Source organism: Juglans regia, chromosome 3, assembly GCF_001411555.2.
Source record: "Juglans regia cultivar Chandler chromosome 3, Walnut 2.0, whole genome shotgun sequence".
In the NCBI taxonomy this organism is placed as follows: Eukaryota; Viridiplantae; Streptophyta; class Magnoliopsida; order Fagales; family Juglandaceae; genus Juglans; species Juglans regia.
Genome location: NC_049903.1, coordinates 2657332 through 2684924, shown reverse-complemented (window position 1 = coordinate 2684924; position 27593 = coordinate 2657332). Strand labels below are relative to the sequence as shown.

At 36.7% G+C, this 27593-nt stretch overlaps 3 protein-coding genes and 1 non-coding gene across 4 annotated transcripts; 2 read left to right on the top strand and 2 right to left on the bottom strand.

The window, feature by feature from the left end:
• LOC109011954 (delta(12)-fatty-acid desaturase FAD2) lies at window positions 1-4315 on the top strand. Its single transcript, XM_018993367.2, has 2 exons — window positions 1-143; window positions 2883-4315. Exon 2 carries the CDS (start codon window positions 2895-2897, stop codon window positions 4044-4046), a length of 1152 nt encoding a protein of 383 aa, XP_018848912.2. The 5' UTR covers window positions 1-143; window positions 2883-2894; the 3' UTR covers window positions 4047-4315.
• Window positions 4316-12247: 7932 nt separating this feature from the next.
• Window positions 12248-12973, top strand: LOC109011970 (VQ motif-containing protein 17). The gene has a single exon (XM_018993389.2). It carries the CDS (start codon window positions 12306-12308, stop codon window positions 12786-12788), a length of 483 nt encoding a protein of 160 aa, XP_018848934.1. The 5' UTR covers window positions 12248-12305; the 3' UTR covers window positions 12789-12973.
• A 2564-nt stretch (window positions 12974-15537) lies between these two features.
• LOC109011953 (probable plastid-lipid-associated protein 13, chloroplastic) lies at window positions 15538-27268 on the bottom strand. Its single transcript, XM_035689011.1, is given in 9 exon segments — window positions 15538-15760; window positions 15762-15821; window positions 17341-17393; window positions 18076-18292; window positions 18768-18864; window positions 26139-26222; window positions 26302-26423; window positions 26977-27101; window positions 27104-27268. Coding segments are annotated over 9 exon segments (954 nt in total). The 5' UTR covers window positions 27243-27268; the 3' UTR covers window positions 15538-15703.
• A 159-nt stretch (window positions 27269-27427) lies between these two features.
• TRNAA-UGC lies at window positions 27428-27500 on the bottom strand. The gene has a single exon. It is a non-coding gene; the product is annotated as a tRNA-Ala (tRNA).
• Window positions 27501-27593: the final 93 nt, after the last annotated feature.

The following is a 27593-nucleotide window of genomic DNA, read 5'->3' as shown; positions in this document are numbered from 1 at the left end:
GGAACGGCAGGCTTAAATACAAGCCTACGAGAGGTCTTAAAAGAGGCCGGCTTTTCATCGGCCAGCGTCTCCACTCAGAGAGAGAGAGAGAGAGAGAGAGAGATTCATTGAAGTTCAAGGGCTGGGCTTCTATATTTTCTCAGGTATTTCTTTTGTGCTTTCCCTGATGTTAATTAGTTTCTCTATTTGGTCAGGTTCGTGAAAGCTCGATTTGGTGTATTCACATTCTGTGCTTTCTAATTGAATATGAAAAATTTATTCGAATCGAAGCTCGATATCCTCCTTTTGTGGTGTGATTCGTTTAGATCTAGTCAGAAATTATCGGGTTTTGTTCCTAACTCTTCTCCATGTTTGAGATCTTTGCCTTTGTTTTTCCTTCCAAAGCGCGAGGTCTTAGTATTTAATTTCCAGCTTAAACTCGCGATTCCTGAGCCAAGAAATACTATGGTTTTGAGCTTAATCTAAGGATGCATACATTATCATATTATAATCGGAGACTGAAATCTTTTTCTTCTTCTCGATTTTGATTGGTGGGGAGAATCCTAATATGACGACGTAGGAACATTCTAGGTTCTTTCATCTTCTTCTTTTTTTAAACGCTTTGAACTTTCGTAGGTTGGATCTAAACTTGATCTTGCAAGACCTCATCCCATGTCGTAGACTCGTAGTTCCCAGCCTATTATGGCCATAGGTTTTGATTTTGATTTTCGATCTAACTGTTAATCTTTTTGTTTTGTAAATCTAAGTGTTCCTTTTTGGTTCAATTCCTCACTCGTCGAGCTTACTGCTTTATCAAATCTGATTATTAGCATTATAAATTGTCGGTTAGAAAAATTATATTGTCTCTAGAAAAATTATATTGTCTCCTTGTGCGATTACAAACTGCAATACTGTATCTTGATTCTTAATATCTGCTTTCATTACTTATGCTTACTGATTTGAAAGGTTTTTTTAGTGCATGAAAACGCGTTGCACTCACTCTGGCCCATTTATATTCGAATGAGTCTATTTTTGTCTGTTCTCTATTGGGTGATAGGAACATTGTCAACAAAGATGTCTTCTTCAACAGAAAAGCGTCGTGCCATAAAAATAGCATAATCGTTATTATTTATAAAAACTTTTTTGCTTTTATAACGAATATTCCGAAATTCTAGTACAATTATGCGAATAAAAGGCTCACAGCCACATAACTGTTTTGCTCGAGAAACAGGGGTATTATATTATATTAATGGTCAACAATGGATTACCACAAGGTGGGAATGATCCTAACTGTTTAGGTAAAGAAGGAAACCATCTGTAGCTCTCTTCATTCGTAAATCGCAATATTTCGGAAGTTCAGGCACCTGTTTTTTTCTTTGATGAGGTGGTAGACCATGGAGTAATCGACTCGTTGGTCTTGTTGAAATATCTATCTTTGATTTATTTTTAAATAAAAAAAGGTTTTGGTACGAAGAGTCTCATTGGAACTTCCAAGAGAAAAAGTGGTCCTAAGACTCGTCAATATTTAAGAGCTACCAACAATATGACGAATAATAGTGGAAGTAATAGCAAAAGAATAGAATAATAGATCATGGAGAAGATGACACTCGCTGTTTAATTAGATGTTTAGATTTTTCGGCGCACGGGATCAGATCTTTCCAATAAGTCAGTCGGTATTCGTGAGTCATTAAATGCACAATCAACTTCTGCTTGGCCCAGCACCCACACGTTATTGTACCGAGTCGTATACTAATATCCTTGCTGGACGAGTCGCTTTCCTAACTTTCGTTTCAAGAGTGCACTAATGATATTCTTGACCAAGTTATATTTTTATATAAGGAGTTGCTTTGGGCGTATGTACTCGTTTTTTCCCTTTGTTTTTTATTTCACGCGCGAGTTTGGTAGGTCAAATTATTGGAGTATAAAAACCGAGTGCATTTTATATCTATATTTTTCAGGTACGTTGAATGTTGGGTTTAATATTTGGTAGGAATTGTATTTGTATTTACTTTCTCATACGTCTTGGAAGCATGACCTGGGTTTTACTGTGTTTGGTGCTTGCTTACTCTAAAGTGACGTAACTTTGTGCACTATAACATCGTATATGTCGCGGGATTAATTGGGTGTTCTATGTATTACCTTGGTAAGGACTAAAGCCTTTTTCTCTCAAGGATGGAATCACTTCTCTAGTGGTGAACTAAACCCCTTTCGAATTTGACTATAAAAAGAAAGAGCAGTCCCTGCCAATTTCACTTGCTTTCTCCTGCTTTTGGACCCTACAATTCGGCTTTCTTTCTGGCAGTGAAAAGGAAGTCCACTACTGATGGTGTTTTCACTCTACTTTTGCTCTCTCTTTTTGCTTGAAAATGGTGAAAAATATTTGTTTGTTACTATTTTTCGTCGCATCCCATATATCTTCACATATTTGAGTTTTTCGCCCCCTTTTCCGTTTTCACGTGCTCATCGAAATAACAAGGGATACCAGAGATGTTGTCGTCTCCTTGTACATTTTTGTTCCTTGTTTTAAACTTTCCCGTAGAAAGCTTGATTGTCCTGGGATGAGGTAGGGGATATATCGTACTGCGATATCAATTCAACAGCTTGTGGAGTTGAGTACGTATTTAGGGGACCTGGAAAAATATTAGATGTAATTTGTACTGCTGTCAGGGGAGCAAGTCCGGATGGCTATTTCGTAGTGCATTGAGCTGGTTTAACCATTAAAAGATTGCAAAAGCCTTTTTATAACTATATATATATATTAAAAAAAAATTAGAATTTGCAATGAAATCAATGGAATTGCTCGTTGAACCTACATAACTATTTGGAAGTTGGATTTTTCAGTAGATTGTTGTAGAAACACAGTCCAAGATCATACACTACTCAGTAGTATCACGTTTTTGCAGGTTGGAAAAGCAATGGGTGCCGGTGGCCGAATGGTAGCTCCCCTAACTCCCAGTAAATCTGAATCTGGCAGTCTGAAGCGAGTTCCACACTCAAAGCCCCCATTTACCCTCAGCCAGGTCAAGAAAGCCGTCCCACCTCATTGTTTCCAGCGTTCTGTACTCCACTCATTCTCCTATGTTGTTTACGACTTCGCTATAACCTCTATCTTCTATTATATTGCTACCAATTACTTCCACCACCTTCCTCAACCACTCTCTTACCTTGCTTGGCCAATTTACTGGATTATTCAAGGTTGTGTCCTGACAGGCGTTTGGGTCATAGCTCATGAGTGTGGACACCATGCCTTCAGCGACTACCAGTTGCTTGATGACATAGTTGGTCTAATTCTCCACTCCTTTCTTCTTGTCCCTTACTTCTCCTGGAAGTATAGCCACGGCCGCCATCATTCTAACACGGGTTCCCTTGAGCGTGATGAGGTCTTCGTCCCTAAGAAAAAATCTAGTATCCCATGGTATTCCAAATACCTGAACAATCCACCAGGCCGGGTGGTCACACTAGCAATCACACTGACTCTAGGCTGGCCTCTCTACCTAACTCTTAATGTTTCAGGCAGGCCATATGATCGGTTTGCAAGCCACTATAACCCTTACGGCCCCATCTACACAGATCGCCAGAGATTCCAAATATACATTTCTGATGCTGGTGTTCTTGCTGTCTCTTATGGGCTCTACCGTCTTGCCATGGTGAAAGGACTTATATGGGTTATATGCATTTACGGAGTACCATTGCTGATCGTGAATGGGTTTTTGGTGCTGATCACGTTTCTGCAACACACTCACCCATCATTGCCCCATTATGATTCCTCCGAGTGGGACTGGTTGAGAGGAGCTTTGGCAACTGTTGACAGAGATTATGGAATCTTGAACAAGATTTTCCACAACATCACAGATACTCATGTGGCACACCATTTGTTCTCAACCATGCCGCATTATCATGCAATGGAAGCTACAAAGGCGATCAAGCCAATTTTGGGAGATTATTATCAGTTTGATGGCACACCGGTTTATAAAGCAATGTGGAGGGAGGCAAAGGAGTGTCTTTATGTTGAACCAGATGAAGGTGGGCAGAGCAAAGGTGTGTTCTGGTACAACAACAAGCTGTGATGATTGAAACTGGCAAAATGTTGGTTCGAGATTTTCAGATTCTTGTTAGAATATTAGTATTCCTGGCAGGGTAATTTTAAGTTGTTTACTCACTCCGAATTGGACCTCCAGTTCTACTTGTGCTTTCCAATAATTTTCTTGAGCCCTTGTCGTGGTAGAAACTAAAGACAAGACATTTTATGTTCTGATATGAGTATTGTTTCTCGATAAAAATTTGGCACATATTTAAATTTGTTATAAATCAATCAGGAGGAATTTTAGGGTTGGCATGCTAAACAGTTATTTGATGCTTATACGCTTAGTGGCCTTATGGCGACCTTCCATTTCAGCTATAGAAAGCATCTTCAAGCCCGACTTAGTTGGGATGAAAGTGCAACATTGAAGATGGAACTAAGTACTGTGGAAATACCAGTATCTAGCAAAGCCAATTTATCAAGCCTAGCTTGTTGCTAAAGTTGTTCTTACCATTTAGGGTCCATTTATTAACTGAATGGAGAAGATGGGGGCGGTCCAGGAAATTCCTGAAATTGAAATTATATATTTATATGACCCTACAAAAAGCCCAATTTCGGAAAGGAAAGCAACGCCGCTCCCCGGTCATGTTGTGAATTGGTCTCCTTTAGCCAAGCTGGCCCGATTTATTACTGTTATCGTTAACATTCAATAAGATTTTAAAGCCGGCCAGTTTGTGATATTATAATAAAGAGTAATTCTATATACAACTGTGAAGTGCGTAACCGTCGTGTAATCGCTTTGAAAAAGAGTGGGATCTACTATTAAAAAATTAATTTTTTTCATGTGGGTCTCATGTTTTATTCATCTTTTTCAAAACGATTACGCGGCAGTTACGTACTTCACAGTTGTAAGTATATTTTCTCTATAATAAATGGAGTATATAAAAGTGGTGAATGTTATATATATAGTACTGATGATTAGGTTTTCCCAAGTCGTGACAGACTGACAGTAGTTGTAGTACTGAATCATTATGTAGGTTTTTTTTTTCAAGAGTTTAATTTATTTCCCCTCAACTGATGATGATGATGATAAACATTAACCTCACGCAATTTTCTTGTTATATATAGTCTATTAATTCATAATTTAGTCATGGTGACATCATGTAATGATGGAGTACTACTGATCTTATAATTAAGACTCTTTTAGTTACATAAATTATCTAATCTCGTCTCATATAATCATTATAATTTTTTTAAACTCTCATACAAATTACAAAATATAATAAATAATTTATCTTTTTTAAATCTCAAAATAAAAAAAAATATATATTAAAAAAATTATATTCTAATAATATTTTATTCAACTTTCATTTCATTTCATCTTATCTGTATAACCAAACGAGACATAAATCTTACTAATCATCTAGAATATTTGACAAATTGGAGATGGCTCAACCCATATTTTAAAACATGTAAAGCAATATTGATCTCTCATCAGTTCATGTGATTTAGTTTAGGACCAAATGAAAACTCCAGTACTACTGGTTGTTTTTATTGTGCAATATATATATATATATATATATATATATATATATAAATATATCAAATTAAAAGGGTCGAACTAATAGTACTGATGAAGACGCTCAATTTGACCAATAAATTAAGGAAATGATAATATAGATAATTATGTTGATAATCAACCTCTCAACTATCATCTACTATAATTAATTACACTGATCATACTTAATTGCTGCCTCATTATGAACAAACATTTCTTTTTCTTTTGAACAATTATTGAGCATCCGATTTTCCTTGTCAATTTTTTTTTTATATGTTTGTTGAGGAATATATATATATATATATATATATGATAATTAGTAATGTAACATATTGGACAGCTGCTTGACCATATATATATCAATTCTGCTACAGGTACCCGCCTTCGGGTACCCGTTGCGAAATCACCGCAGTTTTATATTATTTAAAAAAAAAAAAATTAAGAGTTGAAGTCTGTAGAGGTGTATAACAGCAAAACGTACTGTTTTTACTGTACATCCATCTTCATCATTTTTGCGCTCTCAGAAACCAATTAAAGGCAAATTCAGCATTTGAGCTTCACAGTGAAACCAAGAACCACAAAAAACATGAAAATTGCAGGAATTAAATTGCAAATAACATTAGTAGGTATGAGAAATCATGAACCAAGTAAATCGCTAATTATATCAAAAGATTGAAATTAATTTCCTTAACATTTTCTTGGCAACCAAACACAACCAGAGTCAGTAATCAAAAAAATTAAGTTACTAAGAAATCAAGAGAACCACCGTATCCTACTTGACGATAAGGAGCTTCTAGGGTTTCTTGGGTGGCGATCTCGATAGGGCCAACGAATATGCAAGAGGGACCCTCAGCAAGGGCGTTGTTGCATGTGGGCTATCTCTGTTTTAGTCCCTTCGTCTTTCGTCTGGCAGCACGGCCGTGGGAAGCTTGGAGGTTTAAATGGTGCGAGGTGAATATTGGGGACCGAAGCGTTCTTCCATGGGTCATTCGCGAGTTCAATCATCTTCATCTGAAGCTCTGTTGATTTCGTTTCGTTAATCTTGATTTTAGACTCTTCGTGCCTCACCAACACTTGCAGTGGCTCATTTATTGTTGGATGTCTGTGACGAAGACAGAGGAGGGTCTATCAATTGAGCCGCAAATGAAACGCAGCATTTTTGGCATCCACGTGGAGGCCCGTGTACGCGGGGGTACACCTCCAGGGTGCAAATCGAGTTTTTCTATATATATAAGAAAAATATTTTAGACATAAAGAGATTACATAAAAGTAAATTTACAATGTGATACGTTAGATTGTAAAATTATTTTTATTATAAAGTAGATCTAATGAATCTTATGAAATCAAATCAGTTTATAAGTTTACTTTTGTGTAATATATTTGTGTATGTAGCAGTTCTCTATATATAATATATAATGCATGATGCCTTGGATGGATTAATATATATTATTTCACTGTTGCAATAAACTTTAAGGGAATTTGCTATAAGTATTTTATATATGTAAGAATTCCTTAATGCATGATCGCCCTTGCTTGTAATGTCAAGGTCCAATTCCCTTCTTCCACATCTCTAGCCATAGTATTTATCAATATCATCTGTCCCATGCAATATGCATGTACATGAGCATGCTATGGCTTTGGCAGAGAATAATCACTTCATAAACCGTAAATCCAAAAACCGATTCATGTTAGATCAGATCGTGATGGTAACGAATATTCCCGTTAACTTCCTTAATTGTTCATCAATTTTTCTTTTTTGATAAATAATTGTTCATCAAGATTTTGCGTGTTTTGGTTTATTGAAGTAAAAAAAAAAAAAAAAAGAACAGTTTAGCCTTTTTGGATGAGTATGATCCATATGTCTGACATGATGACATTCTGCTTTGTACAAATGAATAATTAGGACCACATGATATTGATTATGAAAACTACTGGCTACCAAAACATAATTATTAATGGTCTAATTAGAGTGTAACTCTTAATAAAAATTAGTAGAAAACTAATTAATTAAGATAGCGATGGTTTCAAAAGGTATGTTCAACTCTCTCTCTCTCTCTCTCTCTATATATATATATATATATGTGAACAACATGATGATAATCATGAGTGCATGATTGCAGTATAAAACAGGACGATCCTAATAGTTGGAGAACATAGGGTCTGTGAAATCACAAAAAAAAAAAAAAAAAAGCTCTTTCAACTAGAAGATAAATCTAAACTATAAAGGTTAGTACAACAGGCAATTAAGGTCTGTTTAGATATATAAATAGTTTCATTTTATCTCATTTCATATTATCATTATAATTTTGTTAAATTTTAAAATAATAATAATATTTTATTAAACTTTTTATTTTTATTTAAAATTATTTTATTTCATTTGACTATTCAAATTTCAAACGGGCCTAAATGAGATTAATTAATTTAAGGTTTTCATTGAGTAGGTCATGTACGTGCAACACATGATCATATATATATATATAGACCTGGGGTTTTGCAATGTATGCACGTTCATAATTCTCACTTCATGTTAATGTATGCATCCTTTGCTCATTTGATCTGTGCACGTACATGTTCAATGACATCTGAAGTACGCCATATAATTAGTGAAATTAAATCTGGGAAACTACATTAATCTCTTTTTGTTCATATAGAATAGTGTTAGTTTATTGAGTAATGTTATATGTACTTATACTTTTACTTATAAGACTCGTTCAATTAGTTTTTTTTTTTTTAAATTCAAATTTTGAATATTAAATTTAATCATTTTCAGCATATTAATAATTGATATATGACGAAATAAGTTTTTTTTGTAAAATTTTCTTAATTTATATTAGAGTTTTGCTACTCATCATCTCCCCTCACACCACACTATATATATTTTTTTAATTTTATTCTTCTTAAACTAATTGATTCATTATGTATACACCACATATTTAATAATAGAAAAAAATTATATATAGTATAATTTTTTTTTTTCATATCGAAGATGGGTATGAAGTGCTTGAAGTTAACCTGCGGATCACTACAAAAATTCATTTTAAAATTGTATCCAGCAATAAAGATATCATGAAAAAACAGAGAATGATCAAGTTCGAGACGAGGTATAAGTTGGATGCGAGTAAAACCCAGGCAAGATCCAGCTCATGGAAAAATGAAATATGGGAGAAAGAGAGACTAGTGAGAAGTGGGTGGAGGCTCTGCACCGATGCGGCCCACAAGAGGACTTGGAACCACGTCAATGGCAGCGTCTCCCCCCGCAACAGCAAGAACTTAGCTAGCATAGGTTAAAGCGTACGCACGCGCACGTCTCCACGTGGCGGTTACGATTCTCCTACGTAGTGGTACAGTACTGGCTACTACCAGTAAAAACTAATTAAAAATTATAAAGTGGGCCGGCACGAGGGTCTCGTGTGGGTGTGATGTCTTGGTTTTGCTGAGGCAAACACAAGGAAAATATAATACATGCGTGTGGTGTGGTGTGTGGGCCGGCGTCACATTATCTTTCTTGCATATGCTTTCACGTGGGCTTCCCCACCCCACTACGGTTATAACACAATCAGAACCGTACGATCTCTCTCTCTCTCTCTATCCACCACTACACCCATCATATACGAATCATCCAACGCTAGAAATTATGTGATTCTTATGTTTAATTTATTCATAAACATCTAGTATTTAATCATTTATAGATATATTTTTTTTTCTCCTAAAATGCAGAAGATTTGTTTGTTATGAAATACTTAGAAATTAAAGTGCATAAGATTATTTTGGGTTTATAAAAAAATGAAAAATTTTATTTATTGTCCTTTTTATTATTATCCTCTCAACATCTTTTGATGTGATATTAAAATGATAAGTCCACAAATGAAATATAATAAATAATTTCTAATCATTTAATATCATATCATGAGATAATGAAAATAATATAATAAAATAGATGGTGAATAGCATTACTTAAAAACTAATGACATCGATCCATAATACGCGTTAAATTCCCAACTTTTTATATAAATAGAACTTAAATAATAAAAATAAATAATCAAGGGTATCTTTGTTTCATTTATTTATTTTTTCAATAAATCAAATTCTCATCAAAGGAGCGATTGAGATCTTGATTTTGTTTAATGATAAATGATATTTGCACGTAAATATTATGCATTCTCTTTAAAAAAATAGATAAATTTTGATATTCACATAAAAAAAAATTATTTTTAACAACAAATTTCACTTTAAAAAAAAAACATAAAACTACTGTATATAACATTTCTCATATTATATATACATAATATATATATATATATAATATATGTTTGGTTTGTACCTCCCAACCTCTCTGTCTCCGCATCTTTCTGGATTCAGAAAGTCATTGATCTGCACAGCCCATAATGACTTTTTTTTATCTACCTCCCCTTGAGAATGACCAAGTACACCTTCTTTTGCAATCTCACGATATGCTAATAATATAAAGTAATTTTAATAAGTTGTTACTTTTGTTTATCCCTCATTCTTATACAATTTTGTTTTCCTAATTATTAATTTCAATGAAAAAATCTTTATTTTTTATATATGTTGTTATCATATAGGGGTACTTGTTAGTTTAAGCCTAATAAAGGCTGTCAAGTTTCGCCATTAATCAAGGTCGCTTTCATGCCATTAGATTCAAAATATACTCTTCCTAAAACTTAGCCACGTGGCTCTATATATGATTATTCAAAAAAGAGTAAATTAGATGCTATGAATGTCATGAACAGTTGTGATAATATTTTATTCGCAAATCATATGATAATAAAAATTGCCTTCATCTAAAATTAGAGATTGATATCTTAGAGATTGGAGGAAAATAAACATATCAAGTGAGTTTAATATATATATATATATATATATAGAATTTATATATTAAATCTCATCTCTTGAATAATATTAAATGCACTTAATTAAAATAAATTACATCAAAACATTTTAATCGATTCAACTATTAATGATTTGCCGTTGAAATTAAGGGAAAAAAAAAACCAGAGAATCTTTAGTAACTTAAAATATGAAACAAGAAAAGCGTTAGGACTCCTGCAGGTTGGGTCTGCAACGCGGATTACGTACGGCTGTCGTTTTGTGGAAGCCATGATTTCGGTTTGTGTTGGACCAACCACTCGCATGATTCGCATAGTTTGGTAGAGGTACTAAATAATATACAATACAAAATATGGTTATGGGACCAGACCACCCCTTCTATTTCATCCCACATTACAAACGCCCATGATTTTTCCCACCTCTTTGATTTAACCATTGTTTGTCTATGAAAATTACGATATTTTCGGTTTAGTTAATTAGGAATTAAGACAAGTGCTACAGTTATAAATATTTTTTATAAAAATAATCTTATAAATTGATATCACTTCACGTGATATGTTACATTTATTTTATAATAAAAATTATTTATGAAATCATTTCATTATGTTTTATTTTTTATTTTTTTAATAATCGATGGTAACAAATTCAAATATATTTAATTTCAAGCTACGTCACCATTGGGATGGATTTGATAGCTCAGAATATTTCATTAATGTTTGAGATCATCTGTATACTTTATGTGTTATCTTTTCAATTATTCTATTAGGGAAAATGAAAGCGCAGCTTGTACGTACAAATGGAAAAGGTCTACTCTTTAAGAGAAAAAGATGTGTTTGGGATGGTAGATTAATTGTATATATAAAGTATTAGAATCAGTAGCATTGAGTCATGATCATTATATACATTAACGCCCAATTTTGAGTTATGGTTTGTTGAAGGGTCTTATAAACAAATTAAAAGAAAGAAAGAAAAAAAAATATCAAAAGAAAGAGACACCAACAAGGAGTCCTTGTCAAGGACCTCTCAAATGAGCGGCCTCGTTAATTTGTTTTCGTATCATTTTCATCTCATCTAATATAATTATTATAATTTTTTAAAATTTTTTATACAAAATAGAATATATAAATCAACTTTTTCAAATTCTAATAATATTGTAACTTTTATTTTAATTTATCTTATCTGTAAAAATAAATGAGGCCAATTAACATATTGTAAACTTTTAGAGAGATGATCTAGACAACAAAGGGGCCTTTTGGACATTACAAGAAAGATTATATGCATTATTATGTTCATATATATATATATATATATATGTATATATATATCCTCCCCATCTAGGTCTCTCAATCTCTAGCTAATTAAACTGCATATTCATAGACAAAACATCCATTATAATTAGTATTTAATTCACAATAAGGGAATTGGGGGACCATTGAGTTCTGTTTACTTTATTGACTTACTTGCAATCTGCCAGACAAGGATTCATGATCTACTACTTGCTCCCAACAACAGATCAGAGCTCTTTTTCTTTTTTTTCTTATTTATTTATTTTTTGGCTTCGTTTAGTTGATGAATTGCTCTTAACTCATCTCAACTTATCATTATAACTTTTTAAAATTCCAACATAAAATATAATAAATAATTTAACTTTTTCAAATCCTAAAATAATAATAATATTGAAAAATAATATTCTAACAATATTTATCATTTCAACTCAACTCAACTCAACTCACTTCAACATTCAAACACAACCTTTGTCTCCATCTTTTAAAATTATCTCTGTATATTGTCCTTCCCTTAAGAGATTACTTCTCCACCCATGTATATATAAAAGCATTCCCTTCAAACAAACACACCAACTTCTCCGCACCTGATCTCTCTCTGTGATCAGAGTTTTCCATGGATTTGAAGGCAAAGAAACAAACTTGGACACCCTGTTCAACTTCACCTCCCCTAGCCATGTGCCATGATTCAAAGAAAATATCCAAGCCCAAGCCAAAGATACGCATAATTCACATATTTGCACCCGAAATTATCAAAACCGACGCAGCAAACTTCCGCGAGTTAGTGCAACGACTCACTGGAAAACCCACGGAAAAGGGCTGCAATAAGAAACCGAGAATTGCCCTGAGAGAAGAGTCAAGAAATGCTTCATCCGACAAGCCAGTGGCCAAACTGGAGCTCCGAGCTGGGTTTCGTGGTTTGGAGTCAAGGGAAAGAGTTAAGGATGAGGAAGGGATGTGGAATGGAGAGAATTCAGGTGGGTTCTTGGGCGGCTTTGCAGACTTGGAGGGTTTTATTCAAGAGCTTGGTGAATTCCCATTTCTTCCTTTGGATGCGTCACACATGCATGGCTTTGGAGAAGCTCAATTACTTGCCTAGATAGTGATCAAAGAAATCAAATGGTTTTTCTTTTATGGCCTTTTCTTCTTTTTCATTTGTTTATGATTAATGTTTGATCGTCAGAACTTTGTTTTGATGGTTTTAGCTAGATGGTTTAACAGTTTTATCTTTTATATTGTATCTCTTTTTCTACTTGATCATCTGAATCTTGATACTTCAAGATCTTTCTATGCTGTAAATAGAAGAGCTATACTTTCAGGATTCTCCTCTTGCAAAGAAATTGCACTTAATTCTACATGATTACATTTGGATGTAGTAATCGAAAAAATTTTCTCGACTTCCTTTCTTTGTTTAACGACTCCTTCGAAATTTTAGTTTGATGTATTAGGGTTTTGTTTCTTTCTTTTGGATGTGGCACTGGCTCGATCTTGTCTTGTCTGCGTGGGCTTCCCTCTCTCTCTCTCTCTCTCTCTCTGAACAGCATAAGAACGTGAAGAGTTTTATATAAATAAATATATTACTTTTCTTGCAGGACTTGATAAAATTTTCATTTATATGAATTTATTACTAAAGTCGTCTCTAGGTTGTTCTTATCCTGTCAAGACACAGACATCAAACTGAAACACAATTCATATGATTAACAAATTTCAGGCACATCTGCTAAGTTTAGCAAGCCCTATTGAGAACTTCCTATCTATGGGCTAAATGAGGTTTAAGTGGGCATAAGCAATCAGAATCACATGCACAGTACTGAGAATAGTTTTATCACTGCCATATTTTACAACGTTTAATCATGATCAGTTCACCTGATACTGTTGGTGTTTCAACAATGCATACAATTGGAGAAATGGATCAGTTCATTGAAAATAATATAAGATCTGGAAAGGGAGATCAGGTTGAATTACATGATGATTTCTGTGCATGTTATATTGGAAAACTGCAATGCTTTTTTCTGATCATTCATTAATTTTCACTGCCTAGACAATCTTAACATATTTACTACGCGTAATGCATGTAATGCAGGACCAAAATCTGAGTGATCTCTAATTAACTGCTAGGAGTAGTCATTTTTCGTAACACTTGCTCGCTCTTTGTGTGTACGTAAATGATTAGCGTGTACAAATCAACGCGAACAGATGGAGCTCGGATTTGATTTTTACAACTAATCTGCACGTTTCCCTTTCTCTATCTTTTGGTTGTAGTCATGTACGGATAGTAACAGATAACATGAACTAGAACTGGATCGATGAGCGCGTTCAGTACTTTGAGCTAGCCTCGGCGCTATAATTTGATGATAATTTTATAGACTAACAAATTAAAGGATAAAATAATGGGTTTGAGAGAGTTTGAGTCTTGGCAGCGTGTCAAATCATGTTAACACGCGGGTCGTATTTATATCGTATCAAAACATGTATATTATATTATACGGGTTAACCCGAATACGATTTGTTAAGCTTATCGTGTCAAAATCTCAAACTTTAATACGACCCATTAACATAACTTGTTGACACGACCCGACCCGTTAGTGAATATTACAAATAGATTAACACGATACGACTCAATCCGTTTTAACACATTTATATAAATTGGTTGAACATACCCGAAATTAATCTGTTTGACCTGATTAAGTTTAGCATAATTTTATATAAATGTTAAATTCATAATATCTATAAAAACTAACTATAAGTTTAAAATTACAATCTAAATAATAAAAATATCGAAATTAAAATCCCAACAATTTTACTTTTAGGTATAATGGTATAATTGTAACTTCAACTTTCTTAACGGATCATAATGGGTTATAACGGGTCAAAATAGGTTGACTTGTACTTATCAACCCGATCGTGTCTTAATGGGTCGCGTCAACCCGTTTTGACCAAATTTCGTTAAGACTAAACTCAAACCCGCTATTATCGTATTATATTCGTGTTGGGTTAACGGGTCATGTCATATATATATTGTTGCCCCTAAGTCTTGGATTGCAAGTTATCGATCTGGTGAAATTAATATCTTGTTTTTTATTTTAAAGAAAAACCCTAGCTTGCCATCAAGTTTAATATTAATAATTGACTTGAAAACATGGGCAAATGATCAAGTCAACATGTTTTGGTAAACTTTAATCACAAATTGCAATATTGATTACTTGGGCGGCGGTTGAATGGGATTAATTTGGCCATTACGTATATAATTAAAACTATAGATTAAGATGACATAATATTTTACAACTTTGGTGGCGTAATGTGTTGATTTCTCCAAAAACAAAACTTCAGCTTCACTTGGAAGCGGGAGAAAATGAAAATTAATGACTCCAGTAATAATTAGTGCTTGTTTTATATATATTATATGTCCTTACTCCTAAATAACAAAAAAATATAAAAAATATAAAATAAAATAGTCCCACATCTCGGGTTGAATCAACGAATTGTGAGTGGCATTAACAGATTATAAACTTTTAAGGAGATGATCACTTTTATTTCACTCTTATTTTTAGTGTATTCATTAATTTGCATTATTTATCAATCATTGAATTTGTTGTTTTGAAAAATACAGTTGATCTAACACTTAATAGTACATCAACACAATACGACGGACGTACGATAATGAGTGTTTTGTTTGAATATGGTACAAGTCTTATAAAAAAAATCTTATCGGATTCAAATGACAAATTCGCCGTCTTGCTGACCCATGGGAATGGGGTTTTGTCTTGAAGAGGTAAAAAAAAGGCATGGAAGACCAGAAAAAGAAGAAAAAAAAGGAACAAACAAGTATTAAATTGCCAAAGTAGAGCAATTTATTTTTGTCAAAGCAGCACGGCGCTTGTTAATCAAGCAAGTTCACACCCCACACAAGCAAGTTTGTTCACATTTACAAGGCACGACTAAAATGTTCGAAGCAGCTCACAGAGAGATTCTAAACTCATATAGGGTGATTGAAGTAGAGGAAATTTTCAGTTTTCATACATGTACAAATTCATAAGTCTCAAACTCCGTAAGGGATTCTGCCGAGGGATCGAGAAGGGGGTGCAACCAATCTTGTTAAAACTTCAGGCACTTCAGCTGTATCCCTTATTATCTGTGCAAAAAGAATTTAGATGGTCACAAAAATCAACAATTCTGGTACTAGTTGCTATATATTCCTACAAATCAGGTTAAAGGTTTTGACCAAACTCTCAAAGTCTTCATCATCATCCTTTCAAATGACAGTAACATAACAGGATATATATGGTGATTATATATGTTATTTCACTTGCCCATCAACTCGGTCACCCCTCTTCCCAACTACATCTAAAGGTTATGCACAGAGCCAAAAGTACTCTGCTAACAATCTTTTAGTTTTTATACCATTTCATACTGATTATTTACTGCAAATATCATCCTCTTTTACTTTCTGGGAAGTCAAGTTTGCAACCACTCGATGATGTAAGTAATTTGTAGATTCTTCTTACATTCTAACTGTCAGTCACAATTTATTCATGATCACTTTGCCCAAAGGTAGAGGTCATGCACATGTGCATGAAATACACACATGCATAGAACTCAAAGTGACCCTTAGGAAACTTTATAGATTACAGCCTTACAGGCATGAAATGTACAAGAAGAAATGTTAAAAGTGAAATAGTTTAATGGTGCTAATAGGATAAGGAATCAGCAATATGAAAGGTAGCAAGAGGTGAAAACGGAAAAAATAAGAACTAAAAAGACATTTTTTTAGAATTGACTTTTCCCAATCCTGCCAAAACAAAAGGCCCACCACTTTCCATCAGGATTGGTTCCATAATTCGGGTAGCTTGGTGCTTCCAAATACAACAAAAAACAAATGAAGCATTTTTACCAAAACTTTCCCCTGAAAAACATTTCCAGCTCGAGATCACCAATTAAAGCAAAGGTTATTTATAGATTATAACTCTAATCGCATCGATCAAGTCACACTAAAGGGATGTTTGGGAAATGAGATAAAATGAGAATTTTGTGAATAATAATAAGATGATTTATAAATAGTAATAAGATGGTTTGACTGTGTACATGGTACATGCCTATTTTATTCATATCAATAAAATTTATCTCTTACTTATAAAAAAAAAAAAAGTAATAAGATGGATTGTGAATAGTAGTGAAATAATTTGAGTTAAGTATTTTTTGTGTTTTGGAAAAGAGGAGAGAAAAAATTGAATAAAAAATATTATAAAGTTTAAATATTGTTATAATATTATTTTTTAATATTATTTTTGTTTTGGAATTTAAAAAAGTTGAATCGTTTTTTTACTTTTTTGTTTAGAAATTTGGGAAACTTGTAATGATTAAATTGAAAAAGTTGTAATGATTAAGTTGATCAAAAGCGTTTGTGTTTGAGTGATGTTTGAGAATGAAATGAGATGAGATGAGATGAGATGGGATGAGATAAAACTCATTCCCAAACATCCCCTAAAATTCGTGTTAAGAGTTAATACAGCAATTGAAGATGGCAGAGATTGATTTTGTATACATTGTTATATACGTCTGCAGCAGTATCAGTGAGACAAAATTTCAAGGATGACACATATAAATATTATTCAAACTAGTTCAAGGAGATTATGCTCAGTAAAAATACTTACAAGTATTTCATCATCAAGATAAGAAATCATAAATAGTCTCTGGAAAGATCCACCTGTATACAGGAAATCAAGAGCTCAGCATACAACTGAAAAAATACAGGTAAAATATGATAACTCTCACTGGATTCCATAAAAGTTTGAACTGTTACTTATCAAATTGACAAAAAAAGAAATTTGAACCATTATTTTCCATATATAACTCGTTTATGAATTTATATTTTTCCAATGAGGCATTTGCAGGGAGTACTTGCCCACTACAACAAAGAACGGCAAAGAAATTGAAACAGCATCACTCAATATGCACAAATCCTGAAGAAAATTGTTGAGAAGTTTTGGGTGAGGAGTGGGAGGGGTTTCAAGAGAGAATGTGTTTTCATACACAAACCCACACACCAAGGATGTATAACATTTCTACGTGAAAAACTCTGCGGCCCTCCGCAGGTTCTGACACCTCAGGCAGGTTTGCATGGTCAGTTGAACTCTTTATTTACAGCACCACCCAAGGTTAAGCGCAACGAGTGGGAAGATTTAAAAAATCAACGACACTTTTTTTTTGTCCCAGATCATGATCAGCTGCTTCAGTTTCCAATTAAAATGATAAAAGTTATACATAATAGAACACCAAATTAAGTTGATTTCCCAGGACAGATCTACCCATTGGATTGGTAGAAATTTATGATTTGGAGGTTCATTTGTTCAACCCAGTTAGAAAAGAAATTACTAAAAAAGACTTACTAAGAGGAATTGTTAGCCCAGTGGCAACGACATCTCAAATAGGAACAGGCAGTTGTTGCATCGTATTAACTGCCTGACCAAAAGCACCTCTTAGCTGTTCTGGTACTGTTTCTTCAATAAATGTCAGAGATTCCAGGATCCCTTCAACATATTCCTCTTTCATTCGAAGCGGTCCCTCCACGGATAACCTGGTGGATAGAATAAATTTGCTTTCTATCTGCATTTCACCAAAAAGCACTCCAGAATAAAAGCAAAAATGAGAAAACTAAAACGCGATGTAAAAGTCCACTGTGGCAAGCAATGATATGCCCACATTAACTCCTGTACACAAAGCTCTCAACAATTGCAAACACAAACAAGGGGAGTTGATAAAATGTACAAAAGAAATCATAAAAGTAGTGCCAAGCGCAGAGATCACTTGGAACAACAATCTGAAGAACACTGATTTCAATCAACAATAGACAACTTTGCACCACTTAAGCATATGATTATTTCTCTGCATTAAGCAAAAGGGCATTCCAAATGGGAAACTCCCATTCTTTCCAAACCAACCTTTTCAACCCAAAGAGCACAGAATATATCCTTTTAGACATTTTCTGGATACTGAATCGCAAATAAACTTCCATGCAAGAATACCATATTTATGCAATCATCTACAGTGAGGACATATAAATAGACATTTAAGTTACTACCGAGTTAAGTAATTTCATGTTCACTGTAATCTTTGCATATCCTTCCTTGATCGACACATCCATTCTTGACAAATTAGCCAAAGTTGAAGGAAATCTCCTACAACAATACAGACATCAAACCAAGGCTATTAGCCACCACTCAATTCGACCAAATTTAAATGAATAACGGAAGGCTTTTACCATCACTTCCAAAAAGGGGGTAAAGGTTGGAAATACTAGAAAACTGAATAATAAACAAAGTACTCACTGCGGCTACGATCCTGCGTACATTGTGCAATGCCAAAACAGGTGAAGACATTTTAGTTTGGAAAGGTAATTCAGATGGTGCGTTTTCTACTCATAGTGCATGGGACATTTTGAGAGTTCGGTCTCCCAAATTACAGTGGTCTAATTGGGTTTGGCACTCTTCCTTACCTCATAATATTTCTGTTATTATTTGGAAAGCTCTTAACTCCTCTTTAAGTGTTGATGACAGGTTGATTAAGGTGGGCATTCCTATAGTGTCCAAATGTGATTGTTGTGTGATTGGGCATTATGAAGATCAAAATCATGTTCTGGCTGGGGGGAATTTTTCTTGAGAGATATGGAAGAGGGCTGCCTTGCTTGTTAGTATGCCTTATTTTCCAATACAGAGTTGGTATGACATTTTTTTTTTTGATAAGTAAAATAAGTATATATTCATCCAAAAAGTGTCAATTATAAAGAAAAGTTCTGCTGCTCCCATCCTAACTAGGTGGGAACATTAGAAACTAGAAACTCATGAAACTCCATGCCATTAAAGTCCACAGCATGAGCCCAAGTACAAAGGGTCCTAAAAAATAACATTTTTAGCTCTGCTATTGATCTCTCTGTCTTCAAAAATCCTCTCATTGCGCTCCTGCCATAAGCACCACAAAATACAGTTTGGGATCATCTTCCAAACCGCTTTAATCTGTCTCATTCCTCGAATTGAAGTCCAACAGGCCAAAGCATCCATCACAGTTTCTGGCATCACCCATGCTAGATCTATTCTGTTAAACACCGCATCCCAAATAGTCCTGGCTACCTCGCAATGTAAAAGTAAATGATCCACCGATTCACCCCCTCTTTTACACATACAACACCAGTCTGCTATGATTATGTTTCGTCTTCTCAGATTATCCGTAGTAAGAATCTTCCCCAAAGCCGCTGTCCACACAAAGAAAGAAGCTTTGAGAGGAGCCTTATTGCACCAGAGCTTTCTCCAAGGAAATTGACTGTCAGGCACTTGTGTGAGTACCTTGTAAAAGGAGCTAACAGTGAAGACTCCTTTCCTTGTTGGACACCACCACAAATCATCTGTATGCTGGGTATTTGGGCGACAAGAGTATAAAAGGCTATAAAAGTCTATAAAACTCCCCATCTCCCAATCCTGTGCTGCCCTGAAGAAATTGATATTCCAAATGATGTTTCTACCTTCAACTTCCATTACCTCCGCCACCATGGCATCTTTAGCATTTGCAATCTCAAAAAGTGTAGGAAAACTGTCTTGTAGAGTACAATTGGTACACCAAACATCCTTCCAAAATCTGATCTTTGAACCTGTACCCAATTGCAATCTTGTATGTTGATGAAAAACCACCCATCCTCTTCTAATGTGTTTCCATAATCCCATTCCAGCGGCCCCTCGCACCTCTCTAGTACACCAACCCCCCTCGAGACCACCGTATTTGTTCTCAATCACAATCTTCCATAAGGCATCCGGTTCCTTGTTATACCGCCACAACCATTTGCCAAGTAGTGCCCGATTAAACATCCTCAGATTTCTAATACCCAATCCTCCATTGGAGATTGGACGACATACAATTTCCCACTTGACTAAATGGAATTTGAACTCTTCACCTAGGCCCCCCCACAAAAAATCTCTTTGTATCTTCTCAAGACGTCCCGCTACGCTGGCCGGTATAGGGAATAAGGATAAGAAATAAGTTGGTAGATTGGAAAGCGTACTTTTAATAAGCGTGATCCTGCCCCCTTTTGACAAATACATTCTCTTCCAACCTGCTAATCTTCTCTCTACTTTTTCAATCACAGTATCCCAAATAGAAAGCGCCCTCGGGGCTATACCCAGAGGTAATCCCAAATAGTTCATAGGGAGAGACCCTATCTTACAACCCATTATACCAGCTATTACCCTTAAATTCTGAACTTCTCCAATAGGCACCAACTCAGATTTGTCATAATTCACTTTTAAACCAGACACTGCTTCAAAACAAAGCAACAATGCCCTCACAGCCCTCAACTGTTCTGTCTCGGCATCACACATAATAAGCGTATCATCTGCAAACAGTAAATGAGAGATGGTGGTGGTACCCCTACTCGGCGATCCAATCTGAAAACCACTCATATTACCATTAGTCACTAAGGCTGAGATCATCCTGCTTAGTGCCTCCATAACAATAACAAAGAGTAAAGGAGATAATGGATCCCCTTGTCTCAAGCCACGCGAACTCGGGAAGAAACCCTCTGGACTGCCGTTGATTAACACAGAGAATCTTGCCGTAGAGATATACCATCTGATCCATGACCTCCATTTGTTTCCAAATCCGCACCTACCCAGTAGATATAGAAGGAAATCCCAATTCACATGATCATATGCCTTCTCCATATCTAACTTGCACATAAGCCCTGGGCTACCAGTCTTCACACGACTGTCCAGACATTCATTAGCAATTAGAGCCGCATCAAGTATTTGTCTACCCTTTACAAAGGCATTTTGGGGCTTAGTGACGATCTGTCCCAAGACCCCACTCAGACGATTAGCAAGTACTTTAGCAATGATCTTGTACGTACCATTCACTAGACTGATAGGCCGAAAATCGGAGATCTCAGAAGCCCCTACCTTTTTAGGGATTAAAGCAAGGAAAGTGGTGTTGAGGCTTTTCTCAAATTTGCCAATCGAGAAAAGCTCCTGAAACACCTTCATAAGATCTCCCTTTATCACCTCCCAACATTCTTGGTAAAAACCCATGGAGAAACCATCAGGACCGGGTGCCTTATCTTTAGCCATTTTCTTTATTACATCATAGACCTCTACCTCTTCGAATGCCCTTTCCATCCTTTCAACTTCCTCCAACTCTATATTACCAAAAACCAATCCATTCAAAGTCGGCCTCCACCCCACCTGTTCAGTTAGAAGCACCTCAAAGAAATTTACCACATGGTCTTTTATTGCTTCTTCTTCTCTACACTCGACCCCTTCAATTTTCAGCATCTCAATGTTATTATTTCTTCTATGAGAATTTGCAATTTTATGGAAGAACTTTGTGTTCCGATCCCCTTCCTTTAACCAAAGGGCTCTCGATTTCTGGCGCCACGACATCTCTTCTTGTAGAATTATCCTCTCAAGATCTACAGCCAAACTAGATTTATGAATTTGTTCCTCCTCAGTAAGTGGTCTCCCTTCTTGAAGTCTTTCTAACTCCTGTATTTCCTCCCACTTTGAATTTTTATTGTCTTCTACATTGCCAAAAGTATGTTGGTTCCACACCTTTAGATCTCTTTTTAACTCTTTCAATTTGCCTGCAAAAATGTAGCTAGGTGTACCTTCAAGATGATACGAACTCCACCATTGTTTGACCCTATCCACGAAACCTTCAGACTTCAACCACATATTCTCAAACTTAAAATACCTTTTACCACTACGAATGCCTCTACAATCAAGCAAAATTGGCCAATGATCTGATGCTAGGCGTGCCAAACGAGTTTGCCAGATATCAGGAAAATGACTTTCAAACTCAGGTGAAATTAAGAAACGGTCCAATCGGGACCAAGACTGATTATTTGACCAAGTTGCTCCACCCCCAACAAGTGGAAGGTCAATCAAATTCAAGTCAAAAATACACTCCGAGAACTCCAAACTTGCTGGTCTCAATCTTCTACTTCCAGAACATTCACTTTGAAAACGAACCACATTGAAATCCCCTCCAATGCACCAAGGGAGCTCCCACCAACTATACACCCCTACAAGCTCATCCCACAACATGCTTCTGTCTGAATCTAGATTAGGCCCATATACCCCCGCAAATGCCCACGAAAAACCATCTGAAACACATTTGAATGCACACGCTATCAAAAAACTCCCTATATATTCCTCCACTTTCTCCACCACTCTCTTGTCCCACATCACCACCATTCCTCCCGATGCCCCTGAAGAGGCCAAATAAACCCAATCTACATATATGTTGCTCCATAAACTCCTCACAATCTTCCTGTTGATCATTTTCAGTTTTGTCTCCTGTAAGCACACAATATCCGCTTTCCACTCACGAATTAAATGTCTAATCCGAAGACGTTTCTCTACCACATTGAGGCCCCGAACATTCCAAGAAACAATCTTAGGCTTCATTGAGAAATATTCAGCCCCTTCCCTTTTGCCCTATTCCTACTCGAACCACCTTCCGAATTCATCGACCACATCAATCTTTTCAATTCTCGGCTTTTCTTCGATTCCCCCTTCTTATTTTGGCGGTGACCAGCTTCCATAGCAGTTAACAAAGCTATGAACTGCTCCTCAAACCCATCACAATCTATCCCTACCACATTTCGAATTTCTTTTGCTTTGTGTATCACCCAATCTGAAACTTGGTCTGGAAAATAATAGTTCAGTGGGATTGGATTCCCCACTCTGTTATCCTGAAAGCTACCCCCTACCGAAAGCTCCTCAGATCCGCAAGCCTCAGGGATGAATAGTTCGTCCTCCACGGAGTGCATAAAATCATCCGAATCATTCTCCTCCTCATCCACCTCAAACTCCTCCAAATGTCTCACTGAGAGGTCCACCTGAGTCGAGAAACCCCCGCCTCCCTTCGTCGGCGGTATCTGACCCACGTGAGGTGGAGAAAGTCGATCCTCGAAACCCACCATCGTCTGTTGCGCGAAGAGCACCGGCGTCGCTTCATCGGCGACAACTGCCACCGTCGGCACTGTCTGTGTAACCGTCGGCTGACCCAGCGCCGTCGATTGACTATCCGGCACAAACCCGAGGCTGCTCAGCTCAGGTGAGAGCCTGCTAGGGCTCGTGGACGAAACGGGTTTCTCAAACCCGAATCTGCTAGGGCTCGAGGGCGGCTCTGACCCGAGTCCTGCATTCCTGGGCTGGGCCGGCCCAGGCCCAAGTACCTGCTGACCAGAAAGCCTAGAGGGCCCTGCCCCATCAGCCCGAGTGATTACGGGCGGGCTGCTAAGATTGGATTTGGGCCGCGTCGGCCCACTCTTTTTTCTCCACACAGCCCAGCCCTTACATTTTTTTGTTTTCAACTGGGCCTTATTCATAGGATAGCCCGGCCCATGAACCTTCTCCTTCCCTTTTAAAACCACCGTCTCCTCCATTGCGTTAATTGACCCGGCAAAGTTCACTATTGAAGCCATATCTCTCTGCAGTGAATGCATCAGTCCCCGCAAATCCGCCAAGTCCTTTCTGACTTCCCACGTCTCCTGACACAGCGTATGGCACGACATACACTTAGGATGCAGCGTTCCTTCCCTCTGCCATGGCCTTTGTCCTCTACCCGTAGCTCTCGCACCTTCTTCACGCAGGTTCCCACCGCCATCTCGCCTGTTCGCACCACCCTGCCGCTCACGCACGTTCGCACCACCCTGCCGCTGGTTGATATTCACGGACAACGCCTCCTTATACGACCAATCTTTATGTCTCAATGCCCCACTACCGAGGTTCCGGCCCCCTCCTCCATACACGCCAACCCTTATCGAGCCATCCGCACCTTTCTCTTTCAGCTTCTCCCTCATCTTCCTCCATCCCCCTCCGTTAACACCCTCAGGAATGCAAATGACATTTCTCCTCCCTCCCTGATTATACTCGGATAATTCAAGAAATCTCCCTCGCCTGTTAACACAACGTTGTGCTATAAGACTAGAGAAACCATTCCGAGTTGCCGAATAAACCTCCTTCTTCCCCTTGCTCAAGCACTCCTCCAGTACCTTCACAAGCCACTGATTTGAAGAGTACCCCAACTCCACCGAGTACTCTGTTTTCCAACTTCTCTCTGTAACTCGCACAGCACCCTCTCTAAGTTTTAACACGATGAAACATTTGTACTCAATCACAACTTCATCATACTGCCCCATCATAAACTTATAACTTACTCAAGCAAGCATTCTTTCCATATCTATGAATTAATATCGTGAGAAGAGATGAATTATGATGTAGTAGTTCTTCTGTTGGCTCTGCACTTAAAATACTATGGAGGTAAAAAAAGATAACAACCTGGCCAATTCTCAAGTTTTGGAAATGTCCAGATGGTTTCATAAGGCATCTAGACATTCTCAATTTGGTCAGATTTTGGGTGTACTGCCTATTATTATCACTTGGAGATTGTGGATTAGAAGATGTAAATGTCGCATGGAGGGTCTTCAAGATTCTACCAACTCTGTTTGGAGAGATATTCTGTTCTGGATAGGGAAAGTAGGAGAAAAAATGAAAGCTAGTACCTTTCTATCTCAAGATGATGAGATGATTTTGCATAGTCTTCATATTCCAATAAAAAGGCCTAAAATGAAACCTCATTGCAGTGTCAAATGGTTAAAACCTTTGAGAGGTCGAGTGAAACTTAATGTGGATGGTAGTTCCTTAGGGAATCCGGGTCAAGCCGAAGCTGGTGGGGTTATTAGAGATGATAAAGGCAATTTGATTAGAGGTTTTTCCGAACATTTAGTCTTGGGTAAGAATAATTATGCTGAGGGGATGGGGCTCCTTCTTGGGCTGCGACTTGTGCATAATCTGGGTATAACTCATGTTGACATTGAATTAGATTCTCTAACTATTGTTCGTTGGGTTCAAAAATCACATTGCGGACTTTGGTACTTCGAAGATTTCTGGGAAGAAATTCTTGGCTTTCTTGAAGATTTGAACTACTCTATCTCCCACGTATTTAGACAAGGTAATGCGCCAGCTGATTTTTTGGCAAGGATGGGTGCTGAAGGTACTAGTGCGACATGGAATAATTTTACTCAGCTTCCTCATTTATTGAAAGGCATGTTGAAGATTGACAAGTTGGGCCTCCCGTATTTAAGATCTGGCTAATCTTTTGTTTCCAAAATAAGGTAACATTTGATTTATATGTTTTATATTCTTATATTCATTTGCATATGCTGTGGTTTTGCAGGTTGTATTGGTTTCCGGTCCTTGCTTGTTTGATTTGATTGTAATTTTGGACAGTTTGTTTGGTGTTAGGAAGTATTAGATTTTGAGGTCTGGGTTTTGAGCTTTTGTTCTATTTGTATCCCCCAGGCTTCTTGATGTAATCACGGTTTTCCTCCGCCACAAGTAAGGGCAATCAATAAAATTGGGATACCGTCCTCTTTCTAGAAAAAAAAAAAAAACAAAGTACTCACTCAAATAGAAATCTAGCAGCAGATAATCCAGCACTTCCAGACCCAAACCACTCCAAATTCCATCTACCTTCTAGAAAGGGCGATCTGGATAGCTGAGGAAACAAGTTAGCATCTCATACTATGTATATAGATATGCAAATTCTTTGCTTGAATAGGCACCTACGTAGTTGGTCTGGGCATCGGATTGAGCCGCTCCAAGCCAGTTATCCTCTCATTCACATCGATGCGCTCTATATCCGTTGTCTTACCAGTTACTAAACCCTCAAAACCACCAGAATCTTTAAACTGGAAGCATGACCCCACAAACAAATACCAAAGAGATTGAGCTTGGGAATTTGCAAAATGCCATAATTTTCCGTATGAATCAAATCAGAAAATTATAAAATTATACCTATCAAAAGCGCGGAGACGGACATAGAAGCTATGAATACACATAAAGCTTACAATTCTTGCTCTTCCACATATCTTTGACTTAAAACAAGAAGAAACAACCAATAAAAGGTTTAAGTTCGATATGTATCAGGTCAAATAAATGAAACTAAGGACCAAGACAACCGAAGAAATGAAAATTACATAACATGCCAAAAACTTTGTACTTCTCATTTCAAATATTTTCCCAGCAACCAAGCAGAATCATAAAACTAAAAGCTTGTCTCTACTGAGTGAATTACAAATAAAACTTACAATAATTGACTTAAGCATCGGATTGAAGAACTAAAGTAAACTATAGCAAATAAGGGAACCAATTTGAACAAGCAAAAATCAAATCATGCGAAAATAGAGTATAATATAAAATAAAACGTTATTTTATAAATAGGAACAAAAAAGTGACACTCACAGCGAGAAGAAGGGATTCTTTAGCGGAAAGCCTCTCCATTTCCTTAGCGTAAGCTGCCGGAGTTCCCTGTACGGCCTGCTGAACCATTGCTCTGAAGGACTTCCTGCCAATGCTCCGGAAACGTACAATTTCCGATGAGACCCCGGCGACCTAGCGAGGGAGACAAGTGGAGTACCTGTGGCTGGGGTAGAGAAAAACTGAGACGAGCATTGGTGACACGAGCGGATTGCGGAGATTGAGGGGAGCGAGCCTTGTACGGACGCCATTGAAGGATGAGAGCTATAGCGGGAAACTCAAGGTCTGGAGAGTGGACTCAGTGGAGACCAGTGAAGAGGAAAATGGTAACCGGTGGGTGAAGGAAGGAAGAGAGAGAGAGGGACGGGACCGGACGACGTCGGTCCCAAGGTATGTTTCGTTTTGGCTAAAACAATAGTTAGGACAGGAGAAACGATGGAGATGCGGGGTATCGAACCCCGTGCCTCTCGCATGCAAAGCGAGCGCTCTACCGTTTGAGCTACATCCCCAACCTGCTTGAGATGGCTTTAGTTTTATTAATTCTATTTATTAGTTTACACTTGGGGAAAAAATTTTATTTACTGGTGACTGGTGAGTGAAAT